Source organism: Puma concolor, chromosome C2, assembly GCF_028749965.1.
Source record: "Puma concolor isolate L17-30 chromosome C2, mPumCon1.1.hap2, whole genome shotgun sequence".
In the NCBI taxonomy this organism is placed as follows: domain Eukaryota; kingdom Metazoa; phylum Chordata; class Mammalia; order Carnivora; family Felidae; genus Puma; species Puma concolor.
The window spans coordinates 77,518,343-77,542,870 of record NC_141675.1 but is presented as its reverse complement, the minus strand read 5'-3'; the positions used below and the strand labels follow the sequence as shown (position 1 = coordinate 77,542,870).

The 24,528-nt window shown below is 38.6% G+C and overlaps 1 protein-coding gene across 12 annotated transcripts in view; it reads right to left on the bottom strand.

Moving 5' to 3' along the window:
* Positions 1-24,528, bottom strand: part of MAP3K13 (mitogen-activated protein kinase kinase kinase 13) — a 170,682-nt gene that overhangs the window by 27,229 nt on the left and 118,925 nt on the right. For all 12 annotated transcript variants that reach the window (XM_086674910.1, XM_086674913.1, XM_086674908.1 and 9 more), the window contains 6 exons: positions 19,511-20,070; positions 11,717-11,900; positions 6,634-6,825; positions 3,533-3,691; positions 1,696-1,854; positions 1,139-1,247 (listed from right to left, as the gene is read on the bottom strand). In XM_086674910.1, the coding sequence (XP_086531036.1) occupies positions 1,139-1,247; positions 1,696-1,854; positions 3,533-3,691; positions 6,634-6,825; positions 11,717-11,900; positions 19,511-19,985 (1,278 nt within the window). In that variant the 5' untranslated portion in view covers positions 19,986-20,070. The remainder of the gene's footprint in view (positions 1-1,138; positions 1,248-1,695; positions 1,855-3,532; positions 3,692-6,633; positions 6,826-11,716; positions 11,901-19,510; positions 20,071-24,528) is intronic.

Sequence of the window (24,528 nt, the reverse complement as noted above, 5' to 3'; positions counted from 1 at the left end):
CCAATCACCACACTTGTGAATGAAGCTGCCGAGAACCTGCCAGCCTCCCAGGGGACCCAGCAATGGACTACAGATATGTGAGTGAGCCCAGTGGAAGCCGGCAGGAGAACCGCCCACCCAAACTGCCGACCCACAGAACCATAAGCTAAACTAAAGCTTATTGTTTTAAGCCATAAGTCTGGAATGGTCTGTAAGACAGTAAAGGCTAACAGATACATTAAATTACATTTTATCTGGGGCACCTGGGTGGCTCAGTCAGTTGAGCGTCTGACTGGCTCAGGTCATGATCTCACAGTTCGTGGGTTTGAGCCCCGCATCGGGCTCTGTGCTGACAGCTCGGAGCCTGGAGCCTGTTTCAGATTCTGTGTCTTCCTCTCTCTCTGCCCCTCCCCCACTTGCGCTCTGTCTTCCTCTGTCTCAAAAATAAATAAACATTAAAAAAATTACATTTTATCTGCTCGTGGGTGACACATAAAGGTAGAGGAAAGGTTCTCTCTGGGCCTGATTCTATCATGGGCTCTCTCTCTCTGGTATTTCACTTCCCTCCTCTGTACTTTAGCTTTTCCCCTTCAAGGGAAGCAATCTTTTCATGAAGGTCAGCAGTAATTTTTTTTCTAATTTTTTTTTAATGTTTATTTTTGACAGAGAGAGAGAGAGAGAGAGAGAGAGAGAGAGCGCGCACGCGCATGAGTGGGGAAGGGGCAGAGAGAGAGGGAGACACAGAATCCAAAGCAGGCTCCAGGCTCTGAGCTGTCAGCACAGAGCCCAATGCGGGGCTTGAACTCACGGACCGCGAGATCATGACCTGAGCCGAAGTCGGACGCTCAACCGACTGAGCCACCCAGGCGCCCCTGGTCAGCAGTAATTCTAATTCAAATATATTCCTCTTTACTCTTCAACAGTTTCACCACTATGAGGATGACATTTCAATACATGTTCCTTTCAAATGAGATAATGATATATCTTAAGTGTTTAAAAAGCTCCAAAATTTCCTCTGTGTGAGGGATCATAATTCTGCTTCACAATGACTAGGGCTGTATCATTGTTAGAAGAATCGGAATGGTTCTGAGTTACTCTTTCTCATCGAGACCTCCCTGTCTGTGTGTTCAGTACACTGGAAGAGAGTTTCCAGACTCACCTGAGACTTGAAGTAGGTTTCTTGTGGGGTGGCAAGAACATCAGCAGAAGCGATGTCTAAATGCATGAGCGTCTGCCGGAAAGAAGGCCGGTTGCGAGGTTTACTCTGCCTACAAGTTAAAAAAAGACAGCTTGTGCACTGCGGCAGTTGGGTCCAGGAGGATAAAGATTTTATTCTGCTTTATAAAAAACATTTTTGGCTCCACACCTGGCTATTTCTCAGGCAGTGTTCATGCACTGAGGAGCAAAAGGAAAATGTAATTATGAGAAACCTATAATAATAAAATGGAAATCTGTAGGATCAGTGACCTGTTTGATAATAATAGTCCCTTAGGACAAGTAAAGTAATAATAGTTACCATAGCTATCATTTATTAAGGCCTATTGTAGCAGGATATAACAAATTCGTTATTTATAAATAACTCCAAGTCCACCAGTCTTTAACCAGTTGATTTGCTCCAAATCCATATTAGAGACCTCCCTGAAGTTTTAGAGAAGTTTTAAATGTGGTTTTGAGGAAGAAGGTAAAAGAGAATATTGGGAGAAATATATTTCTTACCATGTCTGTTTCATAAGGATTTTGAATCCATCAGGGCAAGTGGAAGGAACTGGAAGGTGTAGGCTATTGCTTCCAACACCCCAAATGATGGCTGAAGAGTCCACATCTTTGTAAGGGATCTCTCCCGTCAGCAGCTCCCAAAGCACCACTCCAAAAGACCTACAGTAGTACCAGGAACAGGTACCAAAGACACAGCAGAAAGACTGGTTTGTATTTTTGTTCTCTATTCATTTTTAATCAAAAGTATACCCAGTTTCAAAATTCTAATACGGCCATAAGAAGAACAGAAACAGAAAAACTCTGAAAAACAAACTCAGTAAGGGGTAACCAACACTGCTAGATATTAAGACATATTATAAGGTTTTCATAATTAACTCTGGCACGTGAATAGACAGCCGGACTCCATGAATGTAATAAAGATCCATAAATAGGCCAAATACATATGGGATGGAGTATGTGATAGAAGCGACATCCCAAACCAGTGAGGGAAAACAGACTATACAATATATGCCATTGGGACAACTGGGGGAAAAATTAAATCTATAGTTCATCTTACATCAAGATAAATTCCCAAAGAATCAAAAATTCAAATGTGAAAATAAAAAATGAAGCCATAAACATCCTGAAAGAACACATGAAAAATTTTTTTCTTTTTACTAATCTTACAGCGGTGAAGGCTTTCCAGTTATGAAATCCAGAAGCCATAAGGGGAGAGCATTGTCAAAAAAATCTAGCATGGAGAAAGAACTCCACCATAAACAAAATAGCAAAGGTGAAAAGTGTCTGTAATTCCTATGCACAAAAGGCTAATCTCCTTAGTATACAAAATACCCCTATAAATTGATAAGAATAAAGATCAGAAAGTTTAGCAAGGGATCAGAATAGTTCACAAATAAGGAATTACAAATGGTTTGTGAACATATGAAAAAATGAACAACCTAACTTATGAGAGGAATGTGCATTAAAGCCACACCCAAGATACCATTTGTTACCTAGATGGTTGGCAAAAATCCAAAAATTTAACACATTTTGGCGGTGAGACTGAGAAAATACTTATACATTTCTGTTGGGAACGTAATTGGTATAATCCCTAAGGAGTATGCATTGGTAATAATTACCCAAATTACAAATGATCCCACATTTCTACTTTATCTTATTCTGGTGTTACATGTAATTTTAATATATGCTATTATTTTGTTTTTAAGGCTAAAAGTTATTAGTAGCCAATTTTAAGAATGGAAGAAAAGTAACTACGGGGAAATACACTATTAATAGTAAAGATTCATAATCTCAAAGGAAAAACTGATAAAGATTTTTAAAAGGCCAAAAAAAAAAATAGTATAGCTCATAGGGACTGTTTCTTAAAAGGGCAAATAGTCCTATTATATACTTCAGATAGCTCTAAAGCACATAAACTGTATTACAGCAAAGTACATCACTGATATACACAGTGATGGTCTGAGTCACCAAGACTAAGTAAACTTTGTTTAATGTATTTTATTTAAGAAGTTGAGAATTATATAATATATTTCAGAAAGACTTTGATACTAAATGCTTATTTGAAGTAAATTTTCAATTTTCCAGAGAGTTCAGCACATTCTGTGAAAGTCTCCAAAACTGATGATTTACTAAATACATATTCACCCTATTACCTCTCAATCCTTCTTAACACATTCATCATTACACTGGTTAGTACCTCAGATAAGAGGAGACTGAAATCAGCCAGGAGTGAGGGACACTAAAGAATATTTTGGGAAAGCAGAAGAGTTGAAGGAGGAAAGGTCTAATAGGGTGAAGTGGGAGAGGCTTTCTAGCTGGGACAGATGGCACCACTCACCATATATCAACTTTTTCAGAGACAGGTTCATTGCGTATCACCTCTGGTGCCATCCACGCGACTGTGCCGGCAAAGGACATCTTGGTACTTTTGTCACTGAGTTCCTTAGATGTACCAAAATCTGAAATTTTTACTGCATCTGTGTGAGTCACCAAAACACTTTAAAAAGAAATAGAGAGAACATCCAGATCATTAGTACTAATAAACACCATGACTGTAATTGGCAACTTAGTTTGCTGCCTCCTACTTGTAGAATTCAGCTTGTGAGTTCCAATATTACTGGGGCATCAGCATCACTCAAACATGTGAGGCAGCACAGCATAGTGGGCTTTTTCTACCTGGTTTGAGCCTGCCTCCACCACTTACTGGCTGTGTGACCTCTGCTACCTAATTCTCCGAAGCCGGTTTTCTCATTTGTAAGATGGGGACAGTTTGGGTCACAGTATGTTCTCCAGAATTCAAACATGCAGAAAACTCTGAAAATAGTATATAAATATTTTCTCATCTATATCAAGCAAACTCATTTTATTTATCTGTGGCTCATTAGAGAGTGTTGTCCTAGACTTTGCTGGGGGTGTGAGGTAATGCTATCTGATATCCTCTGACTCTAAGAGTTTTGGATACAGAACTATGGGCCTATAATAATGGCCTTCATGGAATTTTCATTTGAATTAAATGAGATTAGATATATAAAACACCCCTCCTCTATAAATATCAGTTTCCATCCTTGCCAGTCTCAGACAAATCACTAAGAAAAACACTTCTTTTAAAACATTGTTTAAATAACGGCCAACTAAAATCATGCATGGAACCATGACACTAAAAGCTAATAAGGAAAAGCTGGGACACATTTAGGCTTAAGCAGATTCCACACAAGTCGTGTTCTCCTTTTCGCAGTATTTATCTGAAATGTTACCTGGGGAAAATTGCTCTTTTAGCCTTAAAGATGAATACAATCTGGTACCAGTTGAATCCAAAATAGTAATATCCTTACACACCAGACTGAATTCACTTGAAATAACCTGTTTAGAACTTTAGAATATTCATGAGTTAGGGTTTCAGAGGCTTAATGATATAGAGACCTATTTTTAATAATAAGAAGGCTTGATATTCAGAGTATCAGAATTGAGGTGGCTAGAAAACAGGAAACTTCTCTATCTCCTCCCTTGTCTGAACCAGGGACGTCACATTTGCCCCCCTCTCCATCAGTGTCACATGGCTTTCTATTTACCAGATTTACAACTGCTTTAGAATACCTTCATCCACATCCTACCCCTGATTTTGCACCTGGTATGTAATATTTACATAATTTGCACACTTTGATTTAATGGTGTTAGTCTTGGTGAAAATGCATAAGGATTTAAATATTATGGGGTATCTGGCATAACTGCAGAACTGATGGAATCATATACCATGGAAGTCAGAAAAGGCGATAAGCCCCTAGAAAGAAAAATACTAGAAGCTTCCTCTTCTGTCTCTTTTGTGCTGCTCACTATGGGATTTCTTGGCATGAGAAGAGGGAATGGACATGGGGACAGACTAAAGAGCACATGAGGTTGGAACTTTTGTCAGGTCTTCTCTGAGACAAAGCTGGGGTCACACAGCCTAAGATTTAATGCAGGTCATGGAATCTCTCTTTACTACAAGCCAGACTGATCTTTGTCTTCTCAAAGTTAGCCTGGAACGCAAAGAGGCCAAGGCTGCTGGAAGTTCAGGGGAATACTGATAAGGGAGGGAAAGGCTCATTGGGTGACTTATTACTCTAATCTCTAAATGAGACAAGTTAAAAGAAAGTAGCATGTGACTTTATATATTCTAAAGTTTCCCGACCTCTTCCTCTAAAGTGAATTCTCCAGGAGAACAAGGTGGTTAAGGAGACCATTCAAAGAGGCCTTGGGCAATATTTTGTGTCCCTTGTGTGCATGTAGTGGATGACAAAAGCAACAGGTTGTGTAAGAATGTGAACATATGCAATGAAATAGAGTTCATTTGCAAGTAAAGCAGGAGAAGGTTGTTCAGGGAGCTAGTGACTATGATAAGCACTAATGAGAATCATGGTGACAAATTAGAGCTGCTTTGAAGTTTATAATCGAGGATTGATTGGTGTCTTCCATCAAGAGGATTCACTGAATCCTTCACTTTCACATGATGAGGTAGAATTTAGACTTTTTGGTCTAAAAGTTCTGGGTTCAAGTCCTAGCTCCATGACTTCAGGCTTTTCTAATATAAAATAAGAATAGTTATACTTGTTGCAGCTGCCCCACACAATTTTTGCTAAGATCAAAGCAGATGTGATTATAGATATTGAAAAAAATACTGTAGACTATGAAAGTGCTAATTTTGAAAAGAGATTAATTCCTCTCTGCTTCTCTAAACCAAAAATGTGATGAGAAATAATAAAAATAATGTTTAAATATAGGAGCTACAATGAAATCTATCATTTTATCAGTTCCTTTCTTCCTTTCATGCAGTTTGCAGGAACTGAATTAACACTCCTCTTAAAGTGGTTAGTGATGGCCAAAGAACAGAAATTACTAGAAACAACCTGTTTCTCTTAAATAGCCAGTTTATATTATCTTATGGATACCATGAACCTTGAAGCTATGTATTTCCTTCTTTGTTTAGATTCTACGAAGGTCAAAGCCAAATCTTTAGCTTTAGTTCTAGTGCTCTTATTTTCTCTTTGCCTCAGTCTCTTATTTATCCATTTTTATCCCGTTGTATACATCTTTGAAACTTGGTTTCTAAAACTTGGGTCTTTGGGGAAAACACTAGGAAAACGACAAAGCAAGCCATTAGATGGGAACATTTGGCATTAATTATCTGAGATAATGGAAAGTGAATACTTCAGTTAATAAAGAATCTTGTTTCACAGTTGCACAATCAAAATGCAACCCAAAGGAGAAAACTAGTGTCAGGTGCCTAGAGCTATCTGCCATTTAGGTAGGTCAACTGGTCAACAATAATCCAGAAAATATGCAAATAGGGTACCCTCCATGCTGATTTAAACTGAACTGAAAGTATGATGTCTGAAAACTTCAACTATGTTCGATAAAATTCCTTATTTTAAAGCAATACAACAAAATGGCTGAAAAACTCACTTAGGTGATTTGAGATCACGGTGAATAATTTTATGGAGGTGCAAATAATTCATTCCACTTGCAATTCCTGTAGACCAGTCCACTAGCAATCGGGGTGTGATCTTCCTGCCAGCTCGCAAAACCTCATAGAGTTGTCCGTGGGCACAGTATTCCATGATGATGCAGTAACATGGGGCCTGAGTACAAACACCCCTTTCAAGAAAACACAAGCACGTTTATAAATACACACATACATACAAACATACATATATCCATATTTATATTTTAAGAATATTTAATAAATGTACTAATTAAGACCCAGTTCTTTACCCATATTATTTTTAAAAGGCATAATCTTTCCTGATTCATCAATTACCATTAAAACCCCTCTGGTCTACAGGCTTCCCTGTTATGCACATAGACAATTTTCATTAATTTGATTCACTCCAGATTATCTCTGTTTTGTGCTGTATCTGGTGCTTTTCTGTGGGTCCATTCCATTCTGGAACAAAGAGCACCTTTCCTGAGACATATGTAGGCCAAGGATTATGTTGTTTTAGATCTTTAAGAATAATTTAAATATCTTCCTGTTAAAATTAAATAGAGGGTTTTATATATAGTGTATAGGGAGAATTCAAATAAGACATTGCTATTTTTACTATTAATAATTGAATTTTGAATTTGCCAAATTTAAGATAACTAGACTGAGGACCCCAAAAAGAGTTAATTTTCTGTATTATATAGTCTTTGAAAAACATCTCTGTTTTAAAAATATTTAAAAATATTTTTTTAATGTTTATTTATTTATATTTGAGAGAGAGAGAGAGAGAGAGAGAGAGAGAGAGAGAGCGCGAGAGCAAGAGGGGATACACAGTGAGAGAGGGAGAGAGAGAATCCCAAACAGACTCTGTGCTGTCTGCGTAGAGCCCGATGTGGGGCTAGATCCCACAAACCATGAGATCATAATCTGAGCCAAAGTCAAGAGTTGGACCTTTAACTGACTGAGCCACCCAGGTGCCCCTAGAATAAAAACAATACTATACAATGTATCACATATCTATGTGGTCTGTGCTTCCATCAATTCCTACATCTTCCACAAAGCCTTTTCTGATTAATCCAGTCCAAGAAGATCTTTCTCTTCTATAAATTCCTATGCTACACAGGAGCCATTAGTTTTTTATATGCAATTTTCCTCTCCCCATACAGACTATAAGCTCCTTGAAGGGAAGGTCTTGGATTCTTTTCTTTCTACCATGAGGCCTAGAAGTTCACAGCAAGTCCTTTGCAAATTTTTTATTTTTTGAGAGAGAGAGAGAGAGAGAGAGAGAGAGTGAGTGAGCAAGTGGGGTAGGGGAGAGGCAGATGGAGAAAGAGAATCTCAAGTAGGCTCGACGCCCAGCATGGAGCCCAACCTGGGCTTGATCTAACAACTGTAAGATCATGACCTGAGCTGAAATCGAGAGTCAGATGCTTAACTGATGGAGCCACCCAAGCACCTAACTTTGCAAATATTTTTTTCTTTTTCTTTCTTTCTTTCTTTCTTTCTTTCTTTCTTTCTTTCTTTCTTTCTTTCTTTCTTTCTTTCTGCAAATATATGTTTTTAAGTTTATTTATTTATTTTGAGAGAGACAGAGACAGCACAGTGGGGTAGGGGCAGAGAGAGAGGGAGATAGAGAATCCCAAGCAGGCTCTGCACTGTCAGCACAGAGCCTGATGCGGGGCTTAATCTCACAAACCATGAGATCATGACCTGAGCCCAAACCAAGAACTGGAAGTTTAACTGACTGAGCCACCCAGGTGCCCCATTTTTGCAAATATTTCTTAGCTTCAACTTAACTTTCTCTGCTGATAAAATCCTTCGCAGAGACACGTGCAGATGCAAGGGGTAGGAAGAAAGGAATTAACATGGAAGAACATCTTTTATTTGTCCAGAATATTTCCATGTTTATTTGTCTTATTTAATCTGCCCCAAACCATTGCACAATAAATATGACCTCTTCCATTTTTACAGGTAAGGCTCAGAGAGGGAAAGTGACTTGCCCTAGATCATAGACCTGTGACAGGGCTGGGATTCAAATCCAGTCTAACTTCAAAGCCCATGCTCTTTCCACTCACCATGTTACACTGCCTCCCTTTTTTGCTTTTTAACTTCTGTATACATAAGCATATTGGGGATTCCTATATTAATGCTCCCTTAGAAAAGTGGTAATAGTCATATCAGCCCTACGTCACACTTTTGTTCTGAAGATGAGAAAAGAGAAGAAAAATTATCGTATGCAATGATATGATGATGAGAAGATTTAGAGGCCATGGCTTGTGATCATGTGAAAGTCTTACAACAAAGGCAGGTCATGAAGAAGAGTAATTACTCTTCATTTCCCCTGACTTCATATGCCTGTCAAATGCCACAAAGCTGTTTCTATTACTCTCTCATCATTTTCTAAGCTACCCAGAATTCCCACCCTCATTTCTAATGAAAATTTTTTTCAAGTTCCTGTTACTTTTTAGGAGACCTCAGTGGAGTACAAATATACCACAACCATAAGAAGGCAATTTAATTTTCATCACAGAAAAACAATGTAACGTGCTCAAGGATATCAAAATAAATATTTGTCTGAAGCCACTCGGCAGCCTATTCAAGTATGTTTCAACCTGTCACACAAACAGACAGAAAGGGTAACAGTGATATGTTATGTACTTTTCATGTTTCTTGACTAATGAATGAGAAGCAATCATTCCATCAACCCTGTACTATGACAAGGCTTCTTAGTAGCTATAAATAGCAACTCTATAATCACTTCTAATTGCTACCTTTTCTTCCCTTTGGCACCCGATGCCATTAAGAACAGTCAGGTTGGGTTTTTTCAAAGATTGCTTTCAAAAAACGGGGGGAAAAATACATAAGTCTTCTCTTTCACTTCCCCTTCTGTATACAGTTCTTAACTTCAAAGGAAGCTGTAGGCACAGCAATCAGTATCCAGAGAGACATACTGAAATCTAATCATGGCTTCATATCTTCCAGACGGTCCTGAATGATTCATTGGCCAAGCAACACATGGCACAGATGGCTGCGAACATAACACTGCACAATGCCTCAAGAGTGTGGTGTCATGGGCCAGGGACACAGTCTCACTATTGTTTTCCTTGTAGAGGTAAAGACTATTCAAGCATCTTTGGCCTATATAATGGGGTACCGGCATGGCAATACTTGCCCAAAATGCTGAAAATTGCAAATGTAGGTAGGAGGGTCAGAGGAGTGAGGTGGGGAAAAGGTTGTGAGGAAAAAGGAAAAAGCAAAAGAAAGGAAGGAAAAATAAAGCTTCTCACACCCAATACTCTTAGGACACATTTCTACCTTTAGTTACTCAGGACATCTTGCTAGAAAGCCTTCATACCTGGGACCTACAGCCCAGCTCACTTCAGGAGGCCAAAAAGCCATGCTAATCTATAGAATATTCTGCGTCTCAAACTCAGTATCCTAGTAATCTAAGCTTAAAAGTTTAGTTAAATGGAAGTTAAATGAAAGGCCCTTCCTTTCACTTAGAATGTAGCATAACTAGAAGTGATGATTTTCTCAGGGAAGGAAAATGAAGGAAAGAAGGGAGTCTCTGACAGTCTGTCTACAAATAATCCTTCAATTGTCTTTTGAAATTTATCATCTTTGGAAAGATTATAATTCGTCTGTATAGTATTTCATTTTCATCTCATATCCTCCTGCCCTAATAGGACAACAAAAGATGGAATCATTACAACAACTGAAGCTCTCTCCCATGTCCACTGTATTGATGTGCCTTCTACAAGGAAATAAATCCAAGCACTTCAGTTAGTATCCCAGCTGAATGCTTCTCTTCTTTTCACACCTCTTTCCCTTTCCATAAAGGGGTCTTGTTTGGGAATCAAAACTCAACATCAATACTCACTTAAACGCATTCTACAAAACTGGTACCCAAGATTTCTATTCCTTAGTTGAGGGGTGTGATTCCATTGAAATATCATCACATGACCTGTTTACCTTTATAATGAAAGTTTTATCAAGAAAGGATCCCTCTTGGGGGCTGGGAGAAGTTCCTCCTAGTTTAGGGAAGGGGAATTTGTGTATTATTCCACTTTTAGCTGTAGCCTCATCAGTCATACTATTTTCCAGGATTGAAATACATATATATATGTATGTATACATATGTATACATACATATATATTTTATACACACACATACTTGGTATATATAAAATATGCCAAGAAGCTCTAGTTTCTAAACTTTCCTTCTACCTAAAGGCTAGCTTTCCTATTCTTCATCTTCCCTCCTGTAAAGTCACTCACCATTCATTTGTTGAAGGCTAGGGCAGAATTTGGACGCTGGGAAGACAGGGAACTCAAGAGAAAGGTACTGGCAGAAGAGATTACACATATTTAGAGCTCAGTACTGCTAAATTTGGGGGATTCAGCAAATTTACCTTTGTGCCTCCCCTTTTTACTAGTGGTTCCTGCTAATATTATGAAAATAACAGTCTGAACTAGAAAGATATATTCATACACTCTTGGAAATGACTACTTTCTGGAATGAGCATACCATACAACTTACTATGCTTGAAAAGGGATCTAGCAAAACTTGAGGCAAGGAGAAATACTCCGAAGGTGCCTGTTATTACAAGTTAATATTTAATAAGGGAGGCTAATAGAAACTAATAAAAAATGCCGTCTGTTGCACAGGGACTAATTGTTCTGTGATCACTTCAGACATTAACTTTGTTTTCTTAAGTGAATTTTAAGATGTACAGGTTATCTTGAAGTGACTTCTGTCATCCCACTAATAAATGGGGTTGATTCATCAGATCTGACTGCTTCGCAAAAATCCACCTTCTCTCTCTCCGTCCCATGTACATCCTTTCTGAGAAGAGTGTACTCTGGCAAAAAGAGCTGCTAGATTGTAAGATCCTTAAACCCATGACTTTCATTGAATCGTTCTTTGGTATCCTCCCCAAACACCTAGCACAGTATTAAGTCTATAGAGTATTCTTAATATGTCTTTCCAAGCAGGAACTCACATGCAGATACTGGGGCAAAGAAAATCTCTCTATTTCTTTTTTTAAAAAAGCCTTGACCTACTTGAAAGCGATGATGTTAGGGTGCTTCAACTTCCTCAAATGCTTGATATCCGTCTCATTCTGTTCTCTCACTTTCTTGATGGCCACCTCCTCCGCTCGGAACTTGCCCAAGAAGACAGCTCCTTGGGCTCCACTACCCAGCCACTGCAGCTCTGAGATCTCCTCAAATGGCACTTCCCAAGTATCTAGGCACACAAGCGAGAAACAAACTTAGAGGGATCTCAGAATTTGCTCAGGGACCATTCTACAAGGCCGCTCTGGAGGTACCAACTTCAGCATCACCCAAAGTGATCTCTACACTTTGACTCCTACCTGGTAACTCACCAAAAGATATAACCTTTCTACAGGTCTTGGTACTACAGATCAGATGTTCTCACATATTAGTTTGTATCAGTTTTTAACCAATGGAATCATGCAGATCAGAGATCTCCAATAGACTCTCCTCCAAACGAAACATATTTTGATATTCCCATGGCCCCACCTCACTTCAAGCTTCCATGTTCGATCCACTTATTTGTCTCTATACCACTATCCCTACTCCATCACCCGTGGTAAGTGTTGTTTTATTCCTCTTTGAATTTCGAGTGCAGATGTTCAATTAATCCTTGTTGAATGAATTTTCAATGATACTCTCCCAAGGACCTAATTATGCATAATATTTATATTAATATTTACCTTTTATTGAGTACTAGTGTAGTATAGAGCTTTACATCTCATGTGCCTATTCTTTCAACAATCTTATAAATCTGGCCTTATTATGGTTATTTGTAGATGAGAAAACAGAGACAAGGAGATTAAGAACTTACCCAAGGTCATAGAGCTGGTAAGTGGCAGAACTTGGCCCAGAACTCAAAAATTGGCTGATTCCAGGGACAGTGCTTTTTCCACTGTACCACATTGCCTCTCATTAAGTAACTAAGAGGGTCATTAGCCATGATAGATTTACTCATATAGATGCACTATTTTCAAGCTTCTCTCTTTCTTAGATTTTGATTTTTTTGTACCAAAAAAGTAACAGGGGTCATTTCTAAGTGGCAACATTATTGATGATTCATATTATGTTCTTTATCCTTTTCTGTATTAGTTTTTTTTTTTTTTTTACCACGAGCCTGTAATACTTTTATAGTGAATAAAATGCTATTTTAAATAAGGCACTTCAAAAATTCAATCAATATGTGCTTTAATCTCATGGAACTTAAAAAGAAGAATATGATCCATTGATGCTTCTCCTTGCCCCACTTTTTATCAGTGCATTGTCACTACACTGCTAAGAAATAAACATCAAAGTACCCAAAGTCCCATGGAGTGAGGAGAGGATGATGACAATGTCAAAGGTTATGGGAGATTTTCATTAGATCACCAATCACTAAAAGGTCACTGTTGGCAGAACACTGAACGAGGTAGTGTTGAGTCAGCTTTGAAGATATTCTGGTCTTGAAAGCAAATCAACTCACATCTACTATGGTGATGAAGCAGCAGAAAGAAGTCATCAGTACCTAGAAGGGAAATATATTTCCTTCTTCTCTAACTTTCTCAACCTTAAGAGAAAAGAAATTCTGTAAATTCTTAATAAGATGTGGCTTCTCATTACAGCGGTCAAAACATGACCTTCCATATATGATTACATAGAGCTCAACAAATAAAAGGGAGGGTGGTTGATAGCATAGGTATTTAACCCATTTTTCTGCTATGAGCAGATTAAAGGTTTCTGCTCTATTGAAGTTAGATGGATGTTATCTAAAAACAAATTTCTCTAAAACAGAGATAGCTCACAATTATGAAGTCACCACACAAACAAATGATACCAAGTAAGATGTGAAGGGAAAGAGTAACTTAAAGCCTTGACTGCTTCGAGTATCTTGCTGGCTTCGAGTGACTGACAGGAGTTAAGTGTCTCACACAGCCTCACTTCTATCCCCAAGGGCTTAGCTGTGCAGCACACACAGGACCCGGATATCGATGGCATACTGTCAGAGGGGTTTAGTGGTTAGGGGTCCAGTGAAGAACTAAACACAGTGTCATTTTGGCCATTCAGGGGCTCAGTAAAGTACTCTTACTGGATTCTGGGACAAGAACATACGGGGCAATATTTTTCTGAGAAACTTCATAAATGCCCAAGTTATCCTAATTTTTAATATAATAACTACTAAAATTAGATATCTTTGGGTGTTTTTCCCCCTATTTACTCAATTTTTATTTACTGTTAAATGCTAGAAACACTAGAAAATATTAGAAAAAACAACAAAAGAAAGTATTTTATCTGCAATCCCATTCTGTATTCAGTTTTCATCTAACCTTCTGGTCTTTGCTTGTATAGATATAGCTATGTAAAAGTTGTATGTGACATATAACCTTTTCTACTTTTTTGATGTATTATTTCCCATGTATTTACACGTTTTATTATAGGCTTTAATAGTTGCTTACTGTACCCTTTTACCTTTTCTTTTTCCATCTTTTTGTTTGCTGATTTAAATTGGATACTTTTTTCTTTCTTTATATTATTTCCTCAAAATCAGTCCTTAGGTTAAAGAGTATAGTTTCCTGGCTCTTCGTGTACCATTCAAAACTGCCATTCAACAGGATTTCGCTAGTTTTTTTTTTTGTTTGTTTGTTTTTTGTTTTTTAATGTTTATTTATTTTTGAGACAGAGAGAGACAGAGCATGAACGGGGGAGGGGCAGAGAGAGAGGGAGACACAGAATCGGAAGCAGGGTCCAGGCTCTGAGCCATCAGTCCAGAGCCCGACGCGGGGCTCGAACTCACGAACCGTGAGATCGTGACCTGAGCTGAAGTCGGTCGCTCAACCGACTGAGCCACCCAGGCACCCCAGGATTTCGCTAGTTTTTGCTGACAGTATTAACGTATGAGTGTGTCCCTTTTACTTTAACTTTGCTAGCAATGAATATTGTCAATAGTCTTTTTGGTTCTAATTTATTTAGGTGTAAAGTAGTGTTTTATAAGTTCGCACTACTTTGATTGCCAGTTCATATAGAATATTTTCTCCACATCTGTTTAACACTCACATCTGCTGTGCATGAATGGTCATTTTTATCTGTTGTGCATTTATCTGTTGGGGTCTTATAGTTCTCTAAACTGGAAGGAGTTTTCTATTTCTTCGATACATATGAAAAGAATATTTTTAAAAAGACTTTTTCTTTGTATTTTACCATTTTTTGAATGAAATATTTCCATAGATGCGTGTCATTTCCTTTGAAATTTCTTCTACTGCCCAATCAATCTTCTAAGAGTGATCTATAGTTGATTTTATTTTAAGTTTAACCTTTACATCCATCTGGAGTTTATTTTGATGTATGGAGTGAGGACCAAGGCAAGTTCATTTCTTTCATATTGTTATTTAATGATTCCAAACCAGTTTGTTAAATAATTCTTTCTTTTCATATCATTTTATACTGTTTACATTATAATTTATTATATTTTTAGTGTATATATATTTTTAAGCAATCTCTATGCCCAGCGTGGGGCTCAAACTCATGACCCCTAGATGAAGAGTTGCATGCTCTACCGACTGAACCAGCTAGGCACCCCTATGATTTATTATATTCTTATTTTTTTATTAAAAAAATTTTTTTAATGTTTTTATTCTTGAGAGAGAGAGAGACAGAGCATGAGTTGGGGAGGGGCAGAGAGAGAGGGAGAAAAAGAATCTGAGGCAGGCGCCAGGCTCCGAGCTGTCAACACAGAGCCTGATGCAGGGCTTGAACCCACAAACTGCAAAATCATGACCTGAGCTGAAGGTGGACGCTTCATCGACTGAGTCACCCAGGCACCCCTAGTATATTTTTAAAGAAATAATTCCTATTATTTATTATTTTTATAAAATGAGAAATAAATTAAAATACAAATGATAAATACATTTGACACTCAAATACCAAAAAGGTTGATGATTCAATACTAAAGGATAAAATTTTCCTCTGCTAACAGTAGCTCATGCCTGTGTTATTCAGCTATGTTTAGTCAATTCTCCATTATCCATGGAAAAATAGAGGGGACCACACTGGAAATTCAGGAACCTTCATATACTTCAACCACCTTCCCATCAGTCTTTTTACTGGACATAAGTATCAGAAGTAAAAGTGATTGATGTGGTTTAGTCCTCTTGTCCCATCCCAATGTCCCTGTCAATATCTAGCTGGGAGCCAATGAATAGGAAAATGATCGAAAAAAGAATGCTAATAATGAGGATGTGCAAAATTGGAGGCTCCCGACAGTTGATGAGCAACCGACCTGGCTGTGTTCAGTTCAGGATTAGTCCCAGACTTTCTACTGCTTTTATATCTGTTCATTGGTACTCTTCCCCAGCTTTTATCTTATGATTCATCACTATGACTACTATTTTAATTCCAATATCCACTGTGATCCGTAACCACATGCCCCCCCCCCCCGCCTCTTTAAGGCATAAGTTCTCCTTAGTTTGTATTCAGACTTGACTATGACAATACTTGCTATAAGACTGGGAACTATTTGGCAGTAAAAGATTTCAATTACACACGCTACCTTACTTGGACTTCACTACCAAATACTAAATGGGAGATGAAGATGTCATTAAAATTTTTGAAAAATCAAGTGAAATTTCCTTGTAAGTATACCAAATGCAGAGACACATCTGTTCTGTGGGCTATCCTCTGGTTGACTGTAATCCAGGATTAAAGATTAGCTCCCTGATCCCAGAGCTGACAAGGAAAAAAACTACACCTAGTTTCTGGCTGGTGAATCTCTTTCATGGCCCCCAGTAACACCAGCCTGCAGTGGGGTATCCTGTCATCTGCTGAGGAGTTAGGCAGCTATAAGCTGCCTTGTAAGCTTAAGCTGACCAGGCCGGTTTCTTATTCACTCTTGAAATAAGCCTTTCTGAAAGTCACATAATCAATTGGAAGACAATTAAATACAAGTTTACAGGATAATTCAAAAGTTTGTAAAGCTCCTGTTGACAGACACATAAGATGTATCCGTTGCTCCTCTTTATGAGCCTGAACCTACATTTGGGTCCTGAGACCTCCAAATTACCACCAAAATAATTATTAGACTGGACAAGTTAAGACCCTAAAAACCAAATGCAGTTCATCACATAAGCAGATATTAGTAGGTTTTATGTCTAAGTAGAGAAGAAGGAACTTTTAAAGAAGTAATAAATTGAGTTATCTCTGGGTTGTGGGATGACAAGTGATTTTTATTTTCTTCTTTGTGTTTATCTTTATTACCAAGTTTTAAAATAATAATACTGTTTAACATAGAAACCCCTAAAGTTTGTGTGACAAGGGACAGCTTTTTAACTTCCTTGAAGGCTTAAGACCATAGCGGGGGAAAGAAAGGTGGAATGTGCAGGATGAATGGGATGGGAGGATGTATGAAAGACAGAGAGAGAGAGGCAGACAGACACATCCTGGGGACTGACAAAGAATTACTGCATGGAGCAGGAATGGATATTGTGATTGACAAATCCCGGAAAGCACACCTGGGATCGATAGATTTGCCAACAAATCCCGATACACTTACGGGAAAGGGATATAGAAGGAGAGGCTGGTATTGGTTAAGAGAAGGTATTTCAGAAATATGAGAAAATGAGAAAAGAAAAAAGTGAGAAAAGTGGTGACTGATGTCAACTGGCTGTTGTGGAAAAGCCAGCAACAGTCTCGACTGAAAGAGATGAACATGTTTTTAAGAGAGTCACAGAGTCCAACATGCAGTTATAAAATAAATAAAACAGTCTCATTTCTGATCTATATTTCCGGTCCTTTCCAAAATGTCTTGATGAGAGAACTGTTAACCAAATCATTTACATGAGGCTACCAAGATACCTATCAAAAGCCTTAAAAAGCCACAAACCCTCTTAACCCAACCTCTCCCTCTTCTAAGAATTTATCCTAAGGAAACCAAAGACATGTTAAAAATAATCACAGACATAATCAAAGATATGTGTGAAAATTAAATAATAAACGGATGTTCATTGCAGTGTAGCTTATGATCACTAAAAACAGCAAACTGCCAAGCAATTGAGGATTGCTTAAATAAATCTTAGCACATTCACGCAATTTAATATAATGCAAGCATTAAAAATGCTGAGGAAGTATGTTTCATGATATGGGAAATGTTCACAATGTGAAGTGAAAAAGTGTAACTGGTTTGACTCTGTATCTATTAAAGCACACAAACACACACACAATAAGACTAATATATATACCAAAAACATTAATAGTGGAAACTAGGGATCACAGATAAATAGTTTTACTTTTTGGGGGAAACTTACCTGTTAAGTTACCAATCTTTCTACATATATTACTTTTGATACCAGGAAGAAAAAAATTCTTTTAAGGAATATAAATGGAGTTATAAAGAACACTAGGGCCATGTGTTCTCTTCAGATGCATAATGCTTGAATCGGTATCTATGAATATGTAAATTACACAATGAGAGAGTTAATTTACTTTTCCAAAAGCTGTGAGATCTAGACATAATAATGCTTCTCAAGATTGGTTAGATACTTGTTCTTTCCTCACAATGTGAGCTTTCTGTGACCTGGCTGTAAGAAAATGATTCCTTTTGGGGAGGTGGCTCAGTCAGTTGGGCGACTGACTTCAGCTCAAGTCATGATCTCATAGTCTGTTCTGTGGGTTCGAGCCCTGCGTCAGGCTCTGTGTTGACAGCTCAGAGCCTGGAACCTGCTTCAGATTCTGTGTCTCCGTCTGTCTCTTCTCCTCCCCACCTTGTGTTCTATCAAAAATAAACATTTAAAAAAAATAATGAAAAAAAAAGAAAATGATTCCTTTTTACTACAACCTACGATAGGGCAGCAATTTTCAGGCACAGAACCATGTGGCTTCTGTCTGGCTTAGAATCAACCCAGTGGCCATCAGACTTTTTGACTGAATAAATTTTTAATAAAAAATTTTCCATAGGCTTCACGCCCAGCGTGGAACCCAACATGGTGCTAGAACTCACGACCCTGAGATCAAGACCTGAGTTGAGATCACGAGTGGGACGCTTATCCGACTGAACCACCCAGGTAACCCCTCAAGAAAAAATTTTTAAACATGCATTCACTATGTGATTTATTTATAAATTATGTATCTGTACAGCTTTATTCAAATACCAAATATATATGAAAACACGCATGAAAATAGAAATTTAAAATGATGATAGGAGGAACAGGAGCTCTAACATCTTCTTCCTCATAACGCTGTGGATTGTCTTTATGTACCTTACTTGACACCACTTGACTGGACAGCTGCAAAAGATGGGCTTCGAAAAAAAGACCAACCAAATGTGAATCTGTTCCAGTCAGAGGTTTATAGGAGATTGGTATGGGGTATTCATCTGATACTAGTTTTCTTTTTAATTTATTTTTTTAATTTATATCAAAGTTAGCTAGCAAATAGTGAAACAATGATTTCAGGAGTAGATTCCTTAATGTCCCTTACCCATTTGGCCCATCCCCCTTCCCACAACCCCTCCAGTAACCCTCTGTTTGTTCTCTATATTTAAGAGTCTCTTATGTTTTGTCTTCCTCTCTGTTTTTATATTATTTTTGCTTCCCTTCCCTTATGTTCATCTGTTTTGTATCTTAAAGTCCTCATATGAGTGAAGTCGTATGATATTTGTCTTTCTCTGACTGACTAATTTTGCTTAGCATAATACCCTGTAATTCCATCTACATAGTTGCAAATGGCAAGATTTCATTCTTTTTGATTGGCACCAGTTTTTTAAATCAAAGGTTGTCCAGTGAATGGTGGTGGTATGTTTATACAGGAAATGTTTCCCAAATCCACACTCTAACTTACCTTGCTGCTGCAATTTGTAATCAGTGGAATATGCCTTGCCAATGATATTCCATACAGGCCTCAAGCATCCAAATAGTCCTTCCAGAAACCCACCACTGCCGCTACCCGACCTGCTGAACTGAATCTTGATGTCTTCCGTTCCACTTGTGCTCTCTCTGTCCGTGGTGTTGCTGTTCCCCTGAGACACAGCCATTTCCGATTCATCTTGTTCCCTTAGCTGAAGAACGCTGTTCTCAAACTGGTCCCTGGAATCTTCGCTCACACTCGTCAACACTGTTGTGGTGATGGGGCTGTTCATGTTCTCAGTTAGCTCTGCGTGTACTCCCCCCTTTTCCTGCGGGTCCTTAAGTAGCTTGGGTGAAGGGTGGCTCCCCATAGGTGTGAGCTCATCTTGTAGTCCATTGAAGGTTCTGTTTTCACTCAAGGGTAAGTGTGGGGAAGAGGAGCAGCTCAGGTGCTCCTGAGGGTTGGCCATCGTGCCATGAGTGTGCCCAGGATCCTGAGATGACACTCAGAGGATTGGGAGGACAGAGTTCTGATGCAAGAGAGGGCTCCAAAACCTGGGAAAACAGGAGGAGGACATGAGTTCACCCTTCCTTTCGTCACCCACACTACTACACTTCTGTTTTTAGTAACAAGAATATTGAAACAATGGGGATTGGTTAAATAAATACATCCACATGATGGAATACTGTGCAGCAATTAAAAATCATGCTGTAGAAGAGTATTTACTAACCTGAGAAAACGTTCAAGACATGTTAATATAAAAAACAGGTGAGAACAATATGTACAACATAAACCCTTACATTTTTTAAAAATTCGTATTTAAATTCCAGTTAGTTAACATACAGCATAATAGTAGTTTCAGGTGATATAATATGGTGATTCAACACTTCCATACATCACCTGGTGCTCATCACAAGTGCACTCAATCCCCATCATCTGTTTAAACCATCCCCCAACTTTTATTTGAAAAGACACATAAACACATATTTGTATGTGTGTAAGAAAAAAGACTGGGGGCGCCTGGGTGGCGCAGTCGGTTGAGCGTCCGACTTCAGCCAGGTCATGATCTCGCGGTCCGTGAGTTCGAGCCCTGCATCAGGCTCTGGGCTGATGGCTCAGAGCCTGGAGCCTGTTTCCGATTCTGTGTCTCCCTCTCTCTCTGCCCCTCCCCCGTTCATGCTCTGTCTCTCTCTGTCCCAAAAATAAATAAAAAACGTTGAAAAAAAAATTTAAAAAAAGAAAAAAGACTGGAAGAATACACTCCAAGAATTAACTATTGTTAACTACTAACTTTTGTTAATTCTAGGTGGTTAGATTTGGGAGAGGCTTATGTCGTTGTGTTTCTCAAAATATTCTAAGCATTCTGTATTAACGTGTTGCTATAAAGTGAATGTTTGTGTCCCCCTCCTCCAAAATCCGTATGTTGAAACCCAATCCCCAATGTGATAGTATTTGGAAGTGAGGTCTTTGGGATGTAATTATTAGGTCAGAAAGGTGGAGCCCTCAGAGGATTAGTGACCTTATAACAGAGATCCCAGAGTGAGGCATCTGGGTGGCTCAGTTGGTTGACTGTCTGACTCTTGATTTCAGCTCAGGTCATGATCCCAGGGTTGTGGGATTGAGCCTGCTTAAAATTCTCTCTCTCTCTCCTCATTCTCTCTTGCTCAAAAAAAAAAAAAAAATACTGGAGAGCTCCCAGTATTTCCTCTTCTGCTATGTGAGGACACAGTGAGAAAACAGCTGTCTCTGAACCAGGAAGGAGGCCCTTACCAGACATATAGAACATGCCAGTGGCTTGATCTTGGATTTCCTAGCCTCTAGAACTGTGAGAAATACATATTTGTTCTTTGAACCACCTGGTCTATGGTATTTTTGTTATAGCAGCCTAAACAGACTAAGACATATATATTAGGTTTATAATCAGAAAAAAAACATTTCCCTTCCCAAACAGAAATTAAATATCTTGATATACACACTTTTATTAAAAACTATATCCTGCTCATTTTTTTCCTAATTTCTTTAGTGTTTTATCTATTGGGGCATTGTTTTACTTTCTAAAGTATTCATTAAGTCATTTAGATAAATGTCTTCTGTATGTGACAAGATAAATTCCTAAGATATAAAATTTGTTTTTACTGTACTAAACCAATTCTGGGGCACAGACTAAGCCCCAGTGTTTTAAACTTATTAATTGCTTCTGATATGTCCATTAGCACCAATTTTTCAGGGAAACCCAACCTCTGAAAAGAAAGACATGGGATTGTTCCAGATTGTCCAGATCATGCAAATTCAATCTTAAATTTATTCAATGTATGTCTATTATCAGAAATTTACTTTCTTTACAAATCCCTATATAATAGTTATTCCTTTATTCCTTCACTCTGTATTAAACATCTAGAATACATTAGAAGTCAGGGTATGAAGATAATCTCACTTTACAGAGGAAGCAAGAAACAGACCAACAATGACTGACAGCATAGTGCTTATAATGAATCAACCACGTGCTCTAGGGGCACAGAATAGGGAGGGATACTTTCAGAGCTAGCTACCCAAAGGTGGTAACTATTGATCAGTGTTGGAAGTATAGAACCTCATCAGGCATGCAGGAGAGGGGTGAGTGAGAGAAGACGGAGAGGGTGCCACAGGTGTGGGGAAAGTATGAACGAAGGCATGGAGGCAAGAAAGACTATGGAGTATATGAGAAATCAAAGTGGATGGAATGCAGGTTATATGTATACATAGAAAGATAAGAATGGAGAGAAAGTCAGGGTCTATGTTATAAGGAGCTTTGTATGCTAGGCTAAAAGACTTGGATTTTATGTTGAAGGTGATGGGGACTCAATAGTATACTATATTAAGGTTTGTGGATAAAAAGAAATTATCCCTATTTTATTAATTTCTCATCTGCATTACGGAGACCCAAAATTTTTAAAGTTTTTTATTTATTCATTAGGGGGGAGGGGCAAAGAGAGGGGGAGAAAGAGAATCTCAAGCAGGCTCCCAACTGTCAGCGCAGAACCTGATGCAGGGCTTGATTCCACAAACTCTGAGGTCATGACCGAGGCTGAAATCAAGAGTCGGACACTTAACCGACTTAGCCACCCAGGCACCCCTCTGAGACCCAAATTTTAAGCCTTGTTTTCATTGCCTATGAGGAGCTTGTGTGAATGAACCAATGAAAATACCGTATCCTTTGAAGTCTCATTCATTCATTTAAACATGTATTGAGCTCCTATCACATGCTATACAGTGTGTTAGGCATTAATGAATGGTACATATGTTTCTACTCTATAGGAACTTAAAATCTAGAGGGAAAGACCAAATGACGAGAAAAGCCATATGGTTAGATATGTAGTACACAGACATGAACACGGTGCTATGAGGGCTCAGGAAAATAAACATCAAATATGTCTAGAGATGTCATAGAGGCAATGCTGTTTGGGTTGGAGGGTAAACCAAGTAAAAGTGAAACCTGACATTCCAGGAAGTCAAAGTTGGGTGTCCAACTTTGGCTCAGGTCATGATCTCATGGTTTGCAAGTTTGAGCCCCACATCGGGCTTTCTGCTCTCAGCAAAGAGCCCTCTTCGATTCCTGTCTCTCTCTCTCTGCCTTTCCCTTGTTTGTGTGCTCATGCTCTCTCTCTAAAAAATAAATAAATGTTAAAAAAAAAATAAAAAAGAGGTAGGACTTGAGATGAATCTTTGAAAAGAGGATGATTTGAGATCCATAGAAGAAAGGAAGTCAGGTTGGCTAAGGGAATTAGCAGAGGCAAGCAGAAACCACCAGGGCATGTGTGAGAAGTTTGGTAACTCAGAAATAATGGAATAGCCAGCTAATGTTGGGGAGCAGTTAAGGTAATGCCTTTCCTTCATATATGGGTTCTGAAAGTTCATAAAATGATGCAGATGATTTTTCCTTTAAATAAATCAGAGAGATGAGGTTGGGTTGGATGAGGTTAGCTTAGAGGTGGACTTAAATTCTAGGGAATGGAGAAATTTGGGAGCTAGGAAGCTGCCTGGGACTAAAAGGTTGGGGGGGAAAAAGAAATAAAAAGAAAAGCTGAAGCCCTCTGTTACAGCAATAGCTGTTTGCGGAATTGACCCTCATTCCCATCACCCTATCCTCCCCACCCCATTCCTTTTGTGCTGATCTCTCAGCTTTCACATTACTGATCCCTTCGTTTTGTTTTCCTGCTGATTTCTTGCCACAACCTTGAGCTCTCTTCACTTTGCCCTCTCTTACCTTGCTCTGATTGAGGTCTTTTAAGACTGCTGACTCGATACTATCTGCCCTGGCCACTGCCTCAGCAGTTACTTCCAGTCTACCTTTGCCAGTTGGGACTCATGGTTATGCTATACAGCACAGGGTGTACATCGTGCTTTTGGCTCACATCAGACTTGAGGGTAATGCAAATACCCAAATGAATATGTGAATTTCAGCCAAACACCTATTTGTGCAATTTGTTCTTTGAATCAGACTATAGAACTTTATGTTAATTCCTGGTGAATTTCCATTTTTGTCAGTTTGTATTCTGAGTTTCTCCCTAATGACACCACATTGTAATGAGTTCATGCACTAAAAGTTAGAAAAACATGTTTGTTTTGTAACCTTTTCCTACTTCTAAGAGGTTAAGGGTGCACATGAAGCAGACTAGTCCCCTCTGGCACTGGGAATGAGACTAAGGAAGAGAATTTCAGCATGCTCATCACACTTGGTTTGATTTTTTTTTTTTTTTGAAGTTTATTTATTTTGAGAGAGAGAGAGAGAGAGAGCACATCAGGGCAGGGGCAAAGAGAGAGGGAGAGAGAGTCCAGGCAGGGTCCATGCTGTCAATGCAGAGCCTGATGCAGGGCTCAAACATACCAACCGTGAGATCATGACCTGAGTAGAAACCAAGAGTCAGACACGTAAACGACTGGGCCACCCAGGTGCCCCTTGGTTTGACATTTATCAAGGAATGTCTAGCAAGGAAAATGGTCCAAACGACTTGCTTTACCTATGAGAATAACAT